Here is a 19327-nt window from a genome sequence, read left to right on the forward strand (position 1 = left end):
GGGGAGTGAGGTTTATTTACTTGCTTGTAAGTTTCTTCTTTGTTTCATCTTAAATATAGCCATTCATGTGGAGAGAAGGGGTAGAATAAGGAAATTGCCACTACTATCGCTCTCATGGGTGGGAGATTGCGGTATTAAAGAGAAGTATGATCAGTAGCTGGGGTGGGAAGAATGGTCTGGTGTGCGTCAGGGACCTTCAAGAACTGCAATTGGAGTCTCCGGGTCTCCCCTTGATAGCCCTTTGATGAGACCAAAATCTGACCATAGTGCTTAAATCCTGGTCCTTGGTTGGGAAGAGGGCTGGCGGGGAGCCAGGCTCCACCACACAATGCACACCAGGCCCAATGTTGACTTTGGGCCTGCGGATCAGAAACAAACGAAAAACTCCCCCACGTCCCAGGGGGTCTCAGCTCCGAGTCTGACCCTCGGCTTCGTGGGGACAAAGTGGCCCGAGCCTGGGGGAGAACGAGATCTCCTGGTGACATGCCCTCCGCCCGCGAGGCAGGGGCGGTGCCAGCGAAACCCGCGAGTGAACCGCCCTAACTAGTTTGTCCCTGCGGCCGTCTCGTAGCCGACGCCTCGGCGCCGCGAGTCTCCCTGCGTCGTATTGCCATGGCTGCCCGAGGCGGCGTCTCCCCTGCCGGCGAGGGTCTGCGCTACGCCGAGTACTCGCCGCCGGCGACCAAACGGCCGGAGACGGACGTGGACCAGGGACTGGTGAGTCCCGCCAGCTGCTCCGGCCTCTCCGCGGGCCTGCCTGCTGGCACCCCCGGATTCCCGAGGGCGCTGCCTCACTCCTCTGTACCCTCTCACCCCCGAAGCGCGGTGGTCCCGGTATTCACATTTTTGTCCCACCTCCTCCTTCGTCCCGCGGAGTCGTGCTCTGTGCCTGGCGCACAGAGTCGCTGTTCCCTCCAGGAGCTCACAGTGTTGTCGGGGGTCCGAGCGGGAAGACAAACAATTGCACCTACTGTGTGATAAGTACTCCAGGGGGGATTCTCAGAGGAGGAGCCCAGTCCAGTGTTGCGGGGTAGGGAGTGAGGTCAGAGGAGGCGTCCTGGAGAAAGGGACGATTAAAAACGGAACTATGGAAAACGAGTGGCTGTGAAGTCAGCGGAAGGAAGAGGAAAACGTGTTTGACTTACCGGTAGTAGTAGTTACAGAGTCGTAGGCCAGAGGATCAGGGGCTAGTTGGAAATCGCCAGGTGGTTTTTTCAGGTTGAGCTGCTGAGTTGGGAAAAGCGTTCGACAGAACCATAATGAGAGCCTCACATATGTCTTTAAGTTTTCTGTAGTGATATTTGAAATCTAAAAAGGAGATGAATTTCATTTTAAGTGTATTTTTATTTAATCCAATGTATCCACAATAATATTTGACATGTAATCAATATAAAATTACTGAGATACTTTACATCTTCCCCCTCCCTCCATTTTGCACCAAGTCTTTGAAATCCAGTATGTGTTTTATAATAACAGCACATCTCACTTGGGACTAGCCACATTTCAGGTGTTCAGCCACGTATAGCTAGTGGCTACATTATTAATCATTTTAGTTCCCAAAGATTAATGGGGATTAGAACATATGAAGCATCTGTAAAGCACCTGAAGGAGTTGGGATATCCAGAGGGCAGTGGTACCATTTTGATGAGTTTTAAGCAGAGAACTGATAGATTGGGCTGTTAAACCAAGCTCTCTCAGGCTTTGTATAAGAAGAATGGATTAGTTGGAGAAAGTCTAGAGACAGGGCTGTTTTAATTCTTTTGCACACGGCATTCCACGCTGTGCCAGCCTGCAGTGCCAGCCTGCAGTGCTATATACTTTGCTTTAGATGCATAGCACTTATTGTCCATACCAGTTGCTGACTACTTATACACTGTATTGTGACATCTTTTATGTTGACCTGTCATTTTCCAATATTTTTCTAAATTTCCTAAGAGCGGGGACTGCGGATTTACTTCAAGGAAGCACTCAATTATCATTACTTGATTAATGGGTAGATTTCTGCAGCCATCAGAAGGGCTTACATGGGAAGGTTTCAGAAAGCAATATGCTTTCATTCAACAGACATTTCTTGAATACTGCTAGGTGCCCTGTATTATCCTAAGACCTTGAAATAGATAAGAAAACAAAACAGATTGGGTTAAAGCCTCTGCCTTCAGCTCAGGTCATGATCCCAGGGTCCTGGGATCGAGCCCTGCATCAGGCTCTCTGTTCAGCAGGGAGCCTGCTTCCCCCTGTCTCTGCCTGCCTCTCTGCCTACTTGTGATCTCTCTCTGTCAAATAAATAAATAAAATCTTTAAAAAAAAAACAAAAAACAGATAAAAGTTTGAAGTAGCAGGCTCTAAGCTTCTGCTTGTCTGATTCCTTCTTTACCACAACCTTGTGAGGCAAGTCCTTTTTAATTCTCTCTCTCTTTTTTTTAATTTAGTTTTTCCGGTGTTCCAAGATTCATTGTTTATGCACTACACCCAGTGTTCCATGCGATACGTGCCCTCCTCCATACCCACCTCACTTAAGAGATGAGGAGACTCAGGGATGCTTGGGTGGCTCAGGTTAAAAGTCTGCCTTCCATTCAAGTCACCATCCCAGGGTCCTGGGATCCAGTCCAGTGTGGGGCTCCCTGCTCAGCCGGGAGCCTGCTTCTCTCTCTCTCCTCCCTACTCCTGCTCTCTTTCTCTCAAATAAATAAATAAAATCTTACAAAAAGAAAGAGAGAGACTTAAAGTGGTAAGTAACCTACCCAGAATCATTCTCCTAGTAAGTGACAGACCTAGGATTCCAAATCCTATATACCATTTCCACTTACTGACTTCTTAGAAATAAGGCTTACTGAGTAGAGTGTTCAGTCTGTGATGTAGACTGGATAAATTATTAGGTTAGGTAGAAGGAATCTCTTTATGGGGAGTTGTAAAAATCTCCATACTGGACTGATTTGCAAGGCAGCTGGGAGCTTCTGTGGTATTTTGAAGATAGAAGTAATGTTGGTGATCTTTTACATCTGTAGGTACTTCATTTGGAAGAAGATACGTGTAGAATTTAAGATATCAGTTAGGAGACATCTTTAGTAGTCCAGTCACGTGAAGGCTAAGATGTAGGCCAGTGATTCTAGTGATTCCTGTCCAACCTAGTGCCCCCAGTGCCCCCTTTTTTATAACCCCATTCTTCAAAGTCTCCTGTAATATCCTAAAATGCTACTGACAGGCAATGAAATCTGTTCATAAAATAACTTAAAAATCAGTGTAATGCTCTAATTGAGACATAAAGGTGAGGTATTTTATTAGAAAAAAAAACATGTTTACTATTTAAGCATGTAAATGGTCAGACATGATTACATTAGGAGACATAATGAAGTAATCAGTTGCTGGCATATTGCACCAGTGCAAAGAACCACTGTGAGTGTAGCAGCTACAAATACAGACCACTTTTCCAATGTATTATACTGGCGTTTCAGATACCATAAGGGCCATTGTCATTGGCAAACTGATTTTTCCCAAATTGTTAACAATTTTTGGTAGAATTTTAAATTAAATAAAGTGGAATCTTCCCTCAATTTACATAAGATTTGTACTTAAGAAAAATTTAGTCTTTTTAAAACAGTGTGAAATGATACATTTTATATATACTGTATTACATAAAGTTCTAGACTAAGATGATAACAAATAAGCTTTTTACCTACTTCAGTGTACGGTAGAATCTTTTAAAACCCTGAGGGATGCAGGTAGTTCTTTGTTGTAAAGGTTGTTTCATACATTTTAGAACTTCTAGGATGAATAGTTCCCCATCCACCAAATACTTGCCCTCCTATCCAAATTATTATTGCAACCAAAAGGTCCTCACAAATTTTCAAAATGTCCCTAAGGGCCTATTCTGCTTCTGTTGGAATCATTGGTCCAGGTAATTATGAGTGATGAGTTAGAAGTTAAGAGAACTGATAATAATAATTTGGGGGGAGCTCAGAAGTACTGAAAATGATGGAAGGCTGACAAAGGGTAAGTGTTAGGAAAAAATAAATGACCCAGGAGTGGGACATTTTGGCAATCTTACTGAAAATAGTAGAAAATAAAATGTCAAGGAGTTGAAGAAAAGATTTTTCTCATCAATTTTTTTTTAAGATGCAATTTATTTTGAAGTTTTTGAAATACAGCATCTGTAGTTGTAGATGTTAAATAACTCTTAGGTAAACTTTCCCTTAGGGACTAAGTATTCATGTGCATTAACCAGTTTAGGAGATTAAAAAGATAAAAATGTAGATAAAAGTACTTGGGTAGTACCTTGAATAAAATAGTATCTTACAATTAATTGTGTAATAGTCAGAGGTCATGGTCAGATTTTGCTTTAGCAAATCTGATTCTCATGGAAAAGTAGAGAAGAAGCTTTAACTTTAGGAAGAGAATATTATCAATTTTTAAAGCATTTTGAAAAAAAAAAACAGTTTGTATGAAATGATAACCTTTAGTTTTCAGTACTTTCCCCAAAAGTGTAACTCCTTGTGTTTGTAGGGTAGTGTAAAATACAAGAAAATTTGCTATATATACATTTCAGTGATAGGCCAACTTGATAACATGAAAATTAAAAACCTACCAAACTTGTAAATTATTAAGTACTTATTTATTACTGAAACAAAAGAAAGCACTTCTATTTTTCATTTAAAATGTTTACCTTGAAGCTTCCTTTTAAGAAATCACATGGATTACAGATTGTATATCTTTTTTTTTTTTTTTTTGAGAGCGACAGGGGTGCTGGGTGGCTCAGCTGGTTAAGTTTCTGTCTTTAGCTCAGGTCATGATCCCAGGACTCTGGGATCAAGCCCCACATTTTCATGGTCATGGCTCCCTGCTCAGTGGGGAGTCTGCTTCTCCCTCTGCCTGCCACTCTCCCTGCTTCTGCTCGCTTTCCCTCTCTCTCTGAATGAATAAATAAATGAATAAATAAATAAATAAATAAAATCCTCAAAAAAAAAAAAAAAAAAGCGACAGCAGACATGAGCTGGGGGGAGAGTGGAAGAGGGGTTGGAGAGAATATTAAACAGGCTCCACAGCCCAAGGTAGGGCCATCTCAAGACCTGGAATCATGACCAGCCAAAACAGAGTTGAATGCTCAACTGACTGAGACACTCAGGTGCCCCGGACAAGAACTTTCATATGCTTCTGTCATTGGTACTGTATTTGACTCATGGGAGTCACTTAGTTATTCATTAAATGAACAGCTATTAGCTTCTGTTACTATTGAGTGACTTTGAATGTTTGATTCTAACATATTGATAAAGGTATTTTTTTTCTGTAGGACTTCTCCTTAATGTTAGCTTCTAAAGGAGAACAAGAGTCTTTCTTACTCACTATTCTATTCCTGGAACTTAGCACAAAGTCTGGTGCATGCTCAATAAATATTTGTATATGTATATGGTAAATGCTAAATAAATATTTGGGGTATGAGTGAATATTCTCCATCTTTCCTTTCTCCATCACAACTATCTTCTTGAGGCAGAATAATGTTTTTCCTTATTAATTTCCCACTGGTACAACCATTGTCTATCTTGAACTTAAATATTATAGTCTTGAGATAGAAGTTTTGGCATTTTATAATGCTTTCAGCAATTTATATTCATTGAGATGATAATTACTGCTTATTTATTGTTTTGGAAGAATTAAATGCCTTAGAGAATTTGTAAACAACTTTGATTCTACCCCCGCCCCCCACCAGCCGCCAAGCAATAGCTGTGATGGAATGGGCTGTTTTCCCAGTTTACAGAAATTCTTTGATTCGTAGTAGTGGAACATTTAATTTTTCTGGTTTGTTTTTTCTGGTGGATATATTTTTTAAAGGTTTTATTTACTTATTTGTAGAGAGGGAGAGAGATTGAGTGTGTACAAGGGCTGGGGAGGAACAGAGGGAGAGGAAGAAGCAGCCTTCCCACTGAGCAGGGAGCCCAGCATGGGGCTGATTCCAGGACCCTGGGATCCTGACCTGAGCTGAAGGCAGACGCTTAACCAACTGAGCCACCCAGGCGCCCTGGTTTTTTTCTGGTGGATATTTGAAACTAGATGGCAGTAACAAGAGATACCAGACTTGGCCCATTTGTTGATTTGCTGGTGTTATTTAAATAGTGCTTCTCCTTTTTGAAATATGTCTTTTATTTATTTTTAAAGATTTATAATTTATTTTAGAGAGAGAGAAAGAGAGAGCAAGCGGGAACAGGAGGGGCAGAGGGAGAGACAGAGTGAATCCAAAGCAGACTCTGTGCTGAGCTCAGTGCCCAGTGTGGGGCTCAATCTCACAACCCTGAGATCACAACCTGAGAGGGTGCTTAAACCTTCCACCACCCAGGTACCACTGAAATACGTCTTTTAAATTAAAATTAGAGGGGCTCCTGGGTGGCTTAATGGGTTAAGCCTCTGCCTTCGCTCAGGTCATGATCTCAGGGTCCTGGGATCGAGCCCCACATAGGGCTCTCTGCTCAGTAGGGAGCCTGCTTCCCTCTCTCTCTGCCTGCCTCTCTGCCTACTTGTGATCTCTATCCATGAAATAAAAAATTTTTTAAAATCTTAAAAAAATTAAGATTAGATATTCGTTATAGGCAGAGATCATGTTTTAAGGATCCTCTTTCTCTCAGCTCTCAACATAGTACCAGTACCAGTCACATAGTTACTGTTCCATAAATTTTTGTTAAATGGTTAAATTAGTGGTTCAATAAAACAACTGGTTAGGAAAAAAAATAGAGGATTTGAGAAATGTTTTATAGAAGTATAAGCTGATAGCCCTAAGGAATAAAAAGAGTAAGATAAATGAGACTGTCTCTTTTTTTTTTTTTTTTTTTTACTTTTTTAATAGTAAAGGCTAAAATATAAGCATCTAATACATTTTATATACCATCAGAGTACACACTGGACTTTTGATGGTTTTTGTCATTTTATTGCTTATTACCTCCAAAAACACAGTCTCTAAATCTCTTTTTAAAGTTTGTCAGTGCATTCAGTTTAATAAAAAAATTTTTGAATACCAAATACATGGAGGCTATATACTAGATGTCTCTGGGGCAGGTATGGATAAATCACAATTGCCCCTGACCCTCAAGGACAGAGGTAAACAAATTTTTTTGGTAGAGGGCTAAATAGTATTTTAGGCTTTGCAGGCCATGTGATTGGTCTCTGCTAAACTAGGGAACTCTGCCATTGTCAAGCAAAAGCAGCCATAGATAATGCATAAATGTAGCTGTGTTTCAATAAAACTTTATTTACAAAAGTAGTTGGAGGGCCAGATTTGGGTGTGGCCTGTAAGTTTGCCAGGCACCACTCTAGAAGGTAAATTGGATCAAATTTAAATACCTAATTCAAGACCAGCTCTATTAAGCACTGTTGTTTATTTGTTCATTCATTCATTCAACACTTATTTATTGAGTTTCAGTTTAAAGCTCCTAGAAAAAAACATGGGCACTAATTGCTTTGATATTGGCCTTAGATATGTCTAAGATATGTCATTTTTTAGATATGTCTCTCGGGCAAAGGAGACAAAAGCCAAACTTCCTAAATGTGAGATCTGGAGTCCTATTAGGTAAGGTACTGAGGCTAAGTGCTGTAGTTAAGTACAAAGACAAATTAAACATGGGTTTTGTCCTCAAGGGGCTTGAAAAATATTTGATTTTTCAAGAGAAGCTAGAGAGAGAGAAAAGCAAATGTAGTTTACTATCAAGAGGGAAAAAAAAGGAAAAATACATTGGGATTACAGTTGCGGATACACCTGAAAGGCAGGTTTAGGAGCGAGGACCATGTCTATAGGCAGTTGAAGTTTTGTAGGAGCTGGGTTTCATGAATATTAAGCCTAAAGAAATGTTTAACAGAGGGGTAGAGGATAGAGAAGCAGAAGAGGGCAGGATCAGTGAAGACTGTATTAGAATGGGCAGTCCTCTGGATTCTAGAGGCCATAATGGCAGCAGTAATAGCAGTGGTAGCCAAATTTTTTTTTTTACCAGGCATTAGGCTAATTCTTTAAATGCATGAACTCATTTAGTCCATGTAATAACCCTGTGAGATGTAGGTACTATTATAACCCCCCACTTACAGATCTAAATTGAGGCATAAAGCAATGAAATAATTTGCCCAGGGTCCCACAGTTGATGTGTGGATGAACCCCAGAGGTATTCTGCTTTCTGGCCTCTGCTTTTAGTCAAAATATAATTCTATCTTCTTTCCCCTTCAAACTTCCTAATTGTGTCAGGGAAGGTCTAACCAGGAAAACAGACACATCTAAATTATGTAAAACAAAGGAAATGTAGCACAGAGAGTTGGCTTTATAGGTGAAGGAGTTGCTGCGAAGCCAGGCCGGATTGCGAGGCAGTGCAGAGGTTGAGAAGAGGAAAACGCTGTTAGCCTTCTCAGGGCTGTGGGGTCAAAAGGAAAGAGGTAGTGTTTTCATAACCATCCTTGGTAACTGGACCACGGCGGTCTATCCAGTGGGGAGCTGCACCCACGGAAACACAGAGAGGAAAGAGGAGAGGTACCTTGGCCTTTCCCCTTTACCACCCTCCTGTCTCCCACAATTGCATCCCATGGGTGGGACCCCGCTGGAGCCAGGTGACACAGGAGCCTGCAGGACTTAGCTGTCCTGCCAATGGAGCGGAGTAGGGGGAAGCCGGGGAATGGATCAGTGAATACAAACAGCTCTGGGATGAACACTCTCACGTTGGTTATTTTCAGCTGTGACGTGATTTGAATTCCACAGAGGTTGAGAAATTTGTAAGCACAGTCTCCTAAAAACAGTGGTACAGAACACTGTTTTATAAATGGTGTGTAGTCCCTTAGTCCACAGGAGTCTCATTCACTCATAGCGTAAGGCAGAGTATTCTTTGAGGAACTCCATTTTCACTGTCTTATGCTCTCTGAATATTATTTAAATGCTATTAGGAATTAAATAAGCATTATTCGCTCTCACCATGGGTAACATTTTTTCCTTTTAAAATTAAATAGGCTTGGAAGGCAGCTATGCTCACCACTATACCACCAACGCTAAAATTAAATAGGCTTTTTTTCAAATACAGATTTAGATTTATAGAAAAGTGAAAAGATAGCACACAGAATCCCCGTGTACCTCACTCAGTTTCCCCTGTTAACATCTTGTGTTACTATGGTCTGCTATCATTAACAAACCGATATTGCTTAATAACATAACTAACCAAAGTCTGTACATTTTTCAGATTCTTCATTTTTTACCTATTGTCCTTTTAATGTCCCAGGATCCCATCCACGGTACCACATTACATTGAGCTTTTGTGTCCCTTTTGGTTCCTCTTGGCTATGAGAGTTTCTCAGACTCACCTTGTTTTTGATGACGCTGACAGATTTGAGGAATGCTGGTCAAATATTTTGTAGAATTTGTCCATATGAAAGGCACATACTATAAACATGATCTCTCACTATATAAGTTAGCCTTGATCTAATCTGATGAAGTAGTATTTTTCTGGTTTCTCTATGGTGAAGTTAACTTTTTTTCCCTTTCTATATAGTACTTTTTGAAAGGAAGTCACTATGTGTGGTGCATATTTAAGGAGTGGGGAGTTAAGCTTCCCCTCCTTGAGGGTAGAGTTCTTTATGAAATCACTTGGAATTTTTCTGCACAGGAGATCTTTCTCTTCTCCCCCACTTATTTACTCAGTCATTTATTTACATCAATCAAGATTTGTGGATATTTATACTTTGAGGGGTTATAATCCAGTATTGTTTATCTTGTAGCTCAAATGGTTCTACCTTTGGCCTTGGTGGCTCTTTCAGTTGGCTCCTGTGCACTTTCGACATACCCCATTGCTATGGGGTTTTTTTTGAGCACTTCCTTACTTTTGGCACTATAAGGTAAGGTGCTCTAGGCTCATCTTGTATATTTTTGTCCCTGTCCTAGAATCAACCATCTCTCTAAGAAGCGTTTTGTGTATGAAATCTTACCTCCTGGGAAACTTCATTCTGGGTCACAACTCTGGATCCTAATAGTTTCATTTTTTTCCTCTTACCCAACTTTTCCCCATTTTCCGTATCTTCTCCTTACATCGCTGATGAAGTATGATAGTAAAAGAGTTCCTTGTCTTGAGGTAGGTGGCTACCCATTCAGTCCACCAGAAAATGTAGTATTTCTTCTGCAGCTTCAGCCATGCTCTTTTTTGTTTTGTTGGTTTGGCTTTATTTTTATTTTTCAACTTCTTCTATTAGGGACTGCTAATAGAGGATGCCAGTGCACTGTGAAATCAAAAAGAGAGAGATAGAGAGAGATTCATCAGTCTTTTTGTATTTATCATTATATTCCAGGCTTGTAGAATTTTACTGAGTCAGTGAGCAGAAGTGCCTATCTCCAGGTATAAAGTAAAATATTGCATATTCTCTAAAAGATTTATTATGATCTTCCAGGGAATAATTTCCATTTCACTTTGGCATACCTGGAATTTACCAACAGTTGTCACCACTGCCTCAACTGAAAAAAATAATTTTGTATAGCAGATATATAGAACTGAAGGGATAAGAACTAAAACAGAGATGAAATCAGTTATAAATATTCTATAAATAGCCCTTTTTCCCTTAAATACTTCCTATCTGCAATTATGCTAAAGTTTTACTCATCAAGAACTTTATAACTATATAGTACTTACTTTTTTTTAAAATTAACATATAATGTATTATTTGTTTCACAGGTCTGTGATTCATCAGTCTTTTTTTTTTTAAAGATTTTATTTATTTATTTGACAGAGAGAGAGATCACAAGTAGACAGAGAGGCAGGCAGAGAGAGAAGGGGAAGCAGGCTCCCTGCTGAGCAGAGAGCCCGATGTGGGGCTCGATCCCAGGATCCTGACATCATGACCTGAGCTGAAGGCAGAGGTTTAACCCACTGAGCCACCCAGGCGCCCTGTGATTCATCAGTCTTACACAGTTCACAGTAACTCACCACAGCACATACCCTCCGCAATGTCCATCACCCATAGTACTTAATATTTCTAGGTATATTTTATGGGTTTTTGTGAAGAGTTTTAAATAGAAGTTTTAAAAAGTACCGTGAATTGATACCTAATTTGTATATTTCCTTTAAGTAATTTGGAGTAACTTGTTTCCGCCTTTACTTCCATTCTAGAAAACTTGTGCTATTCTACTATTAAAAAATATTTAGACTATCATGTAGTTTAGAACAGTTGAAATATCATGTAGGAATATCATGACTCGTTCATTCTCTTTTCTAAGTGTCAACAGATCTGTTTCTGACGCTAACGTTATTGTCTGCATTGATATCCTCGGGCTTTTTGACACTGAGATTTTGTAGAATATCACTTTAGGTCCTTGTACTCCAAATACACTTTTGGCCAGTACAAGTTTTTTTTCAAGTTTGTTTGCCCCAAAACACTGCTTCTTAATCTTTTTTAAGTATATTATTTTATAAAGTGAAAAAAAATTCATACCTATCTCCTGCTTCCATAATATTAGTAATGTTTTCTATTTTTATTTGTTGAATATATAAAAATAAGATAAAACAGAATGATAGGTATGAAGGTACTGAGTTCATGATGTGCATGCACATAACTGAGGAAGTAAACTAGCACTTAGTCAATGTCTGCTAATTACTAGATGCTGTAATTACATTTTCCCATTTCTTATAACTCTGAGAAGGTGGATGTTACTCTTCACCATTTTATATATAAGAAAACTGAGGACCAAAGTGGTACAGGTCATATAGCTGGTAAGTGGCAGGACTAAGATATTAAACCAATTTTGACTTAAAAAGTCCTTGACTTTTTCACTGAATGATATTGCTGCTCCATCATTTAGATATCGGAACCTGATGAAATCCAACTCCGAGAAATGATTTATAGTCCTGGTATTTGTGGTAATTTTCAGTCTTCAGATACTTCGAGATACGTTTAAAAATTCTTAAACCTTGAAGCCAAGTTAATTTTATTTTACCTTAACTCAGAAAGGAAGAAAAGAATACTGTGTAATGAAATTTAAGCTGTCAGCATAACCACTCTTAAGAAATTGTTGCCTAAAGTGAAAAGCTTATTGTAAGGGAGTAAAAGTTTTCAGAAAATGGCATGATTTCCCAAGCAAGAAGAATAAGCAAAGCCACAGTGTTGCAGGTAAGGTATACATCAGATGTAAGCTGAAAGAGTTTAGGGAGTACTTGCCAGGACTCTAAAGTCAGTGTAATAATAAAAGCTTGTAGGAGTACATGATAAAGACGAGGCTAGCTAGAGGTGCAGCAAGATCATTTTTATGATCAGGGTGCAAAATTAAGTGTAGCGATAAAAAGGGAGATGCCAAAGATCAGTGCATTTGTTTTTATTGAAGAGTGCCAGGAGGAGTTTGTTTTCAAAGTTTATTTGGAAATAGATAGGTCAGAGGGTTTCTGGCTTAAGAAATTAAGTTATTAAACCCTCTGACCAAGTAGGATTTTCGCAAGATTTTTTTTTCCTAGTAACCTTTATTTTTTCCTCTGACTTTGAAAGAAACAACCGTATAATAATATATTATAGTAATTGTAATACCTACCATTTATTAAATGCTTATCACATCCCAAATACTAAGTGATACATGTGAATGTTCTAATTTATAAAAATTCATACTTATCTATAATTATTATCCTCATTTTACAGATGAGAAGGTTAAGTAATTTGTCAGAGGTCTTGGAGCTGACAAGTAAAGATTCAAAAGTCAGACCATATTTCTTTGATTTAAAAATCTGTGATCCTAGGACTTTGTTTAAATGATAAAATGTAGGTACTAAGAATATATAACTACGGTTAAATTTTGGTTTATCTCATTCTGTTTCCTTTTTCTTCTGTGTATATGCTGTGCATTCTGTTTTATAATCATTTATTATATCATCTATAACCATTCCTCAGTATATTATTTGTCAGTGCATATTTCAGGTATGCCCTAATTTATTTAATTATCCCCCTATTGGTGGGTATTCAGATTATTTCCAGTTTTTATATTGCAAATAGTGCAGTGATGAATATTCTCATATGTAAGTTTTTATGCACCTCTCTGATTATTTTCTTAAGGATAATTTTTTAAAATTATACTTACTGAGCCTAATGACTTGAATATATTTAAGGCTGTTGATTCCAATGATGAAATTACCCTCAAGACAGATTGTTCCAATTTGAATTCCTAGCATCAGTTCATGAGATTTTTTTTACTGACTCACTCTCTCAACAACTTGTAAGACTTGGAGTTGCTGGCTGAAATGTGTGCTTCTCATTAGTGGCCTTTGTACTGGAAGAATGACAAGTTTGCCACATGTCCCTATCTAGAAGAAAAGTTTAAGGATATAAGAGTGATTTCACTTACATACTTATTAAAGTGGTCAGTGTAATCTATTTCCATACTTAACAAACTGGGTGATTTTATATTAAATGTAAGAATATTGAAAATACAATTTCTTGGGCGTGGGTGAGGGAAGATCAAATTTTGTGAAAAAGTAGGGAGTTATAAGAAGCAAAGGCATCAAGGACTGGTGCTAGGATCTAGTTTGGCATTTGATAATTAAATGATAATATGTTTTCTAGGTAATTAAACTAATAAATAGGATAAGATATGACAAGGTTTTTGTGAATGGTCATTAAAGTCAGATAGGGATGTTTCATCAAATATGAGTTTACAATGGAAAGATTGACAGGTTTTTATAATTTGAAGAGTATGGGACTAATTTTAAATTGTTGGTTGAAGACATAGGGTCCCCTATGGAATTAAAATACTTACATTTTAGTTCTAATGCAGACACTGATAACGCCGCTATAACTTGGGCAAGGCATGTCACTTTTCAGGACTTCAGTGTCTTCCTCTGGAAAATGTGGGTTTTTTCTATGCTAGATGTTTTCTGTCTTTTGTTTCACCTCTATAATTGTGACTTTGACTTACTGTATTGCAGTAAGAAATGCCGGCAAAACATTGGACACCCTGTGGAAGCTGTTGAAAATAAAACAGAAATATATCTTTTTGTATAAAAGTATAGTGTCTCTGTATCTAGAATAATGTGAGTATTTCTGCTTGCATCTTTTAAAACAGTCAATAGAAATTTTCCAGGAAGAGACAACAAATAAATATATTGAGGGGAGACGTAGGTGTGGAGTATGGAGGTGTGGGGAGGGGAAAGCTCATTTTAAAAAAAGGCTAAAAAGTTTAGACCTTAATTTAGGGATAGTTTAGAACTCTTAATTCAGGAAGTCACGGGAAAAGAAATAATTTAATAAAAGTACAGTAATAAAATGGTAAAGGATATCCATTGGGTGAAAAAGTCCCTTTCTTCCAAATTTTAGAAACAGAACTAAGGATACTCCTTAAACTTGAAAGAGAAATTTAGGGCAGTGAAGAAAGTTTAAGAAACCAACTCTTAGACCTAAATGAACCTTGAGTGCCTAAAAGACACAGCTTTTGAGAGCAGGTGTATCTGAAGCTTCAGATCAAAGAACAAGTCTCAAAAGTTCCATTTATAGATTTGACATGTTTAGCATTGGGAAACACAAAGCAAGGATGCAGAGCCTACACTGGATCTTACTTCTTAACAAATCTTTTCCAAATGTGATAGTTGTTTTTCAGTACCATTCTGAGTTAATTTTCTGATTAGAATTTTGCTTTGAAGATCTTACCTGCTTCTGGTCAGTCTGCTTAATCTTGAGATGATTCCATATTGTTAAATAGATGGAAGTTGACTTTATATAAGTTGTCTGGTTGAATTTCTTTAAATATTTCACAGGCAACGAATCTAATCTAGATTTAACATTTTATAGGTATTTAACGTAGTTTATAGATGATCCCTGTTCTCCAACACAGAGACATATTCACTCATGGTGACCTAAGTTCACAGTGAATTAAGAGCAAAACCTTAATCAGAATTCAGGTTCCCCATCTTCTAATCTTTATTTGTCCCAGTACCTTTCCATTTTCCTCCTTGGCCTAACCTTGACTCTGTCCTTCAGGTTTATCTGGACTCTTCTCAGAAGCCATCTGTTACCCAGAAGCAGAGTACTCAGCCACCTGGCCATCTGTCTGTCTAACCATCTATCCCCATAGGCATCCCTCCTGTCACTCATTTGACCCATACTCTGTTTTGGGACTAAAGACGAATAAAGCCTACTTCTTGCTCTCTAGAGGCTTATAATTTAGTAGGGGAGACAGATCATGAAGTTTTAGTCTGGGATCACAACAGAAATAAACTGGGAGGTAGAGAGGTGGTTCTATTGGAATAGGGGAGATTCCAGTGGCATTGATTTCTTTCTTATTTGGGTGTTTACTTGATCTTCCTGCCTGTCTAGAGTAATTCAATTTTTCCTTTTGCTGTTTAGTAGCTGAAAAGCCATATATCAAACACCCTTCCTTAGGGATAGGGATTGATCATATCTTTTAGTGAAGGGTGGTGAAACAGAAGGGCAGGGACAAATAGAGTCAGTGAGAGTAGTGGGGATATGACTCAGGTACCTCCGCTCCCTTCCTCACAGCCAGCATCTTCAGAGGAGAGAGAGTATTTTGAGAAAAAGTGCCATGGTCCAGATAGAGGGGGGGACCAGCTCTCAAGGAAAATGTGTAAGAGTAGGTTCAGGTGTCTTATTGGTGCCCCCTGGTCAAGTATCTGCTGAAGTCATCTTTCAGCCTCTCCATTCCACTGCTCCCTACTACATTGACTAACTTATATTGAAGATATAAAAATGAAGTCTTCCCATCTCAAGTTAAAGTAAAAATTTTTACAAATTTTTAGATAATTCCAATTACTATGTTACTATAATTTTATATGCTTAGGGATTTTGGTCAGTGCATCCTTGTTCCAAAATTGACTGATGAACCTTATTAACACCAGCAAAGTCTGTGCACTACATTATTCTCTGCACACTGTTATCTCAATATAATTGTATAAAGCAGTGGATCTTAACCTCAATGCTCCTGCACGTTAATATAGCAAGATGAGAAAAGGGATGGCATTTATAGCCATGTTCCTTTGCAAAGAAACTGGAGTATGTTTTTATCTGGTTTAAAATTTGAGCTTAAGAATGGTAATGTCCTATGTGTCAACTTTTGAGAATCATTGACAAATAGTATTAGCATACTTTTATTATTTCAGGAAGCATTTCTGGCTAAAAATTTAGTAAGTTCTCAAAGGAATTAGATACATTTATAGATAAAATAATTAAAGCAAGCTAGCAAAATTTGAAGACATACATGTTTTGTTTTAAAATTTTGAATCAGTTTGTAACTTTTGTGACGTCATCTTACTGTTCTATTTATTTACCCCTAGTGCAGTGCCTGGTCCTGTAGTAGGCAATCAGATTAAATGTTTGAATGTTGGATTAATTAGTGAACAATGAACAAATTAAGGGCATATAACTAAAAGCTTTATTTTCTGATCCTGAAACACTGCAGAAATCTATATTAGTCAGGATTTTTCAGAAAACTGAACCAAGTAGTTTGTATTATTTATTTGTTTATTTTGCTGATTTGGCTTACGTAATTGTGTGGACTGGCAAGTCTAAAATTTGTAGGGCAGGAGTGCCTGGGTGGCTCAACCAGTTAAGCACCTGCCTTTGGCTCAGGTCATGATCCTGGGATCCTGGGACTGAGCCTCACATGGCATCAGGCTCTCTGCTCAGCAGGGAGTCTGCTTTTCTTTCTCTCTCTGCCCTCCCTTCCCTGCTCATCCTCTCTTTCTCTCTCAAATAAATAAGTCTTTTTTTTTTTTTAAGATTTTATTTATTTATTTGACAGAGAGAGATCACAAGTAGACAGAGAGGCAAGCAGAGAGAGAGAGAGGAGGAAGCAGGCTCCCTGCTGAGCAGAGAGCCCGATGCGGGACTCCATCCCAGGACCCTGAGATCATGACCTGAGCCGAAGGCAGCAGCTTAACCCACTGAGCCATCCAGGCGCCCTCAAATAAATAAGTCTTAAAAAAAAAAAAAAATTGTAGGGCAGGCCTGAGGGCTGGAAACTTAGACAGTAGCTTATTCTTGAGGTTGAATTTCTGCTTCCTGAGGGAAACTCAGTTTTGTTCTTAGGGCCTTTCAGCTGATTGTACAAGGCCCACAATATTATCAAAGATAAACTCCTTTAAAAGCAACTGATAGTAAACACTAACCACCTGTTCGAAATAATCCACACAGCAACACCTCCATCAGTGTTGCATTGATGACCTAACCAAATGGAAATGGAAATGAACCATCTTTGAGTTTAAGGACTTGTAACCAAATATACAGTCTTGTTGGGCAAACCTGTGATAAGCCCAGGAGCTCTTCGTGCTTTCTGAGGCATCCACAGCTCCGTTGATATGGGGGCGGGACTTCAACCAGCCACACTTAATATCAGCAAAGAAAGCTGCTTATTTTATTAGGAGAAAGTGGAGACAAGGTGGATCACAAGAAAGTGGATCACTGAAGAAACAGTACTTAAAAGACTATTCTTGGGGTGCCTGGGTGGTTCAGTGGGTTAAGTCTCTGCCCTCAGCTCAGGTCATGATCTCAGGGTCCTGGGATTGAGTCCCACCTCGGGCTCTCTGCTCAGCAGGAAGCCTGCTTCCCCCTCTCTCTCTGCCTGCTGCTCTGCCTACTTGTGATCTCTCTCTGTGTCAAATAAATAAATAAAATCTTAAAAAAAAATTATTCTTAAGAAGTCATTACGTGGGGGCACCTGGGTGGTTCAGTCCGTTAAGTATCTGCCTTCAGCTCAGGTTATAGTCCCAGGGTCCTGGGATTGAGTCCTCCGTAAGGCTTCCCACTTGGTTGGGAGTCTGCTTCTCCCTCTCTTTCTGACCTTCCTCCCTGCTTGTGCTCTCTCTTTCTCTCTCTCTCAAATGAATACTTTAAAAAAGAAAGAAAGAAAGAAAGAAAGAAAGAAAGAAAGAAAGAAAGAAAGAAAGAAAGGAAGGAAGAAAGGAAGGAAGGAAGGAAGAGAAAGAAAGAAATCATTATGTATAGCGAGGTTATAAGTTTGGGGAATTTTTATTAATTATTTTAGAAGTTAGAGAAATACTTCTCTAAAAATCGGGCCAAGCCTAAGAGTTTTGTTTTTTATTATGTTTGGCTTTTGGTTTTATTTTATTGTTTTGCTTTGTTTTTGTTTTGCCATTTTATTTACTCTCTAGTCTTGGTATAGAAATTAATGCTTGCCTGTAGTTAAAAATAAATCAAGTGACTTTAAAGTGGAGCAAATAAAGATGTAGTTCACTTTGTCTTTTCTTTTTTGCTTAATTTAAGGTTTTCAGGGGAATTCGTATTTGAGCGTTTCACATGTATTTGTTTTTGGCAATGGATGGTAAAGGTTAAGTAAATTAATGTGTACTGGTCCAGTTTAGATATGAAAGTCTGTGAAATTCATGCCAGCTTGAAGATTTTAGGGAATGATTATTGTAAAAATTCTCTTCCTAATGTCATTCATTTTATCATGTCTGACACTTTTTCTTGAGTATAAATTGTCTTTTCCTCTTTCTTTTGATCTGTATGTGCAATACCTTTCTTTCCCAAATTCTGCTGATTTGCCAACAGTCTTTCTTGTTTCCTCTCTTTTTTCTTTTTCACTTACGCTGTTTAAATTCAAAGAGCTTTCTTTGTAGAAATTGAACCAAATAATAAGGCAGCATAAAACACTGAGTTCAGCAGAAAGTGATTTGCTTGTGATTAACCCTTGAGAGTTGAGTCACTGCAAGATAACAAAGAAAGAATGTTTTTTGAAACAACCTGCTCATTCTTCTTCTCCATTCTTAGATGAGAACTTTTTTTTCTCCCCAGGTGTTATGAATTCACATACCGCTTTGCCTGGGCTTTATTTACCATTTTCATCATGGTATGTTTTTAGAAAAAAAAAGTCCAGAAGAGAGCTGATGACTTCCCTTTCTTCTGACCTCAGTCCTCTCACAGATTTTTCTCTCAGGCAACACCATTCTTCCAGTTGTTTAAGGCAATATCCTTGACATTCCTTTTAATACCCCAGCTTTATTGAATTATAATTTACAAGTAAAAATTGTATATATTGAAGGTATACAGTATAATTTGATATACATATACTTTGTATATGATTACCACAACCAAGCTAATTAACACATATATCACCTCACATTGTGTGTGTGTATGTGTGTGGTGAGAACACTTAAGACATACTCTTGGCAAATTCAGGTGTAAAATTTACTCATAAGTGCAAGTTTGGCCACCATCACCCCATTTCTCCTATGCCCAGCCCCTGGCAACCACCATTCTAATCTCCGCTCCAATGAGTTTATGAGTTCAGCTTTTTTAGATTCCACATAAATGTTAGATCATATATAGTATTTGTCTTGCTGTGTCTGGGTTATTTCACTTTGCATAATGTAGTTACTCCAGGTTCATC

General features: G+C 38.4%; 1 protein-coding gene across 1 annotated transcript in view; it reads left to right on the plus strand.

The window, feature by feature from the left end:
• Window positions 1-553: 553 nt before the first annotated feature.
• Window positions 554-19327, plus strand: part of DNAJC15 (DnaJ heat shock protein family (Hsp40) member C15) — an 85402-nt gene continuing 66628 nt past the window's right edge. The window contains exon 1 of the mRNA XM_032314876.1: window positions 554-717. Coding sequence (XP_032170767.1) covers window positions 613-717 — 105 coding nt within the window. The 5' untranslated portion in view covers window positions 554-612. The remainder of the gene's footprint in view (window positions 718-19327) is intronic.

The sequence above is a fragment of the Mustela erminea genome, chromosome 15, assembly GCF_009829155.1.
Source record: "Mustela erminea isolate mMusErm1 chromosome 15, mMusErm1.Pri, whole genome shotgun sequence".
NCBI lineage: Eukaryota > Metazoa > Chordata > Mammalia > Carnivora > Mustelidae > Mustela > Mustela erminea.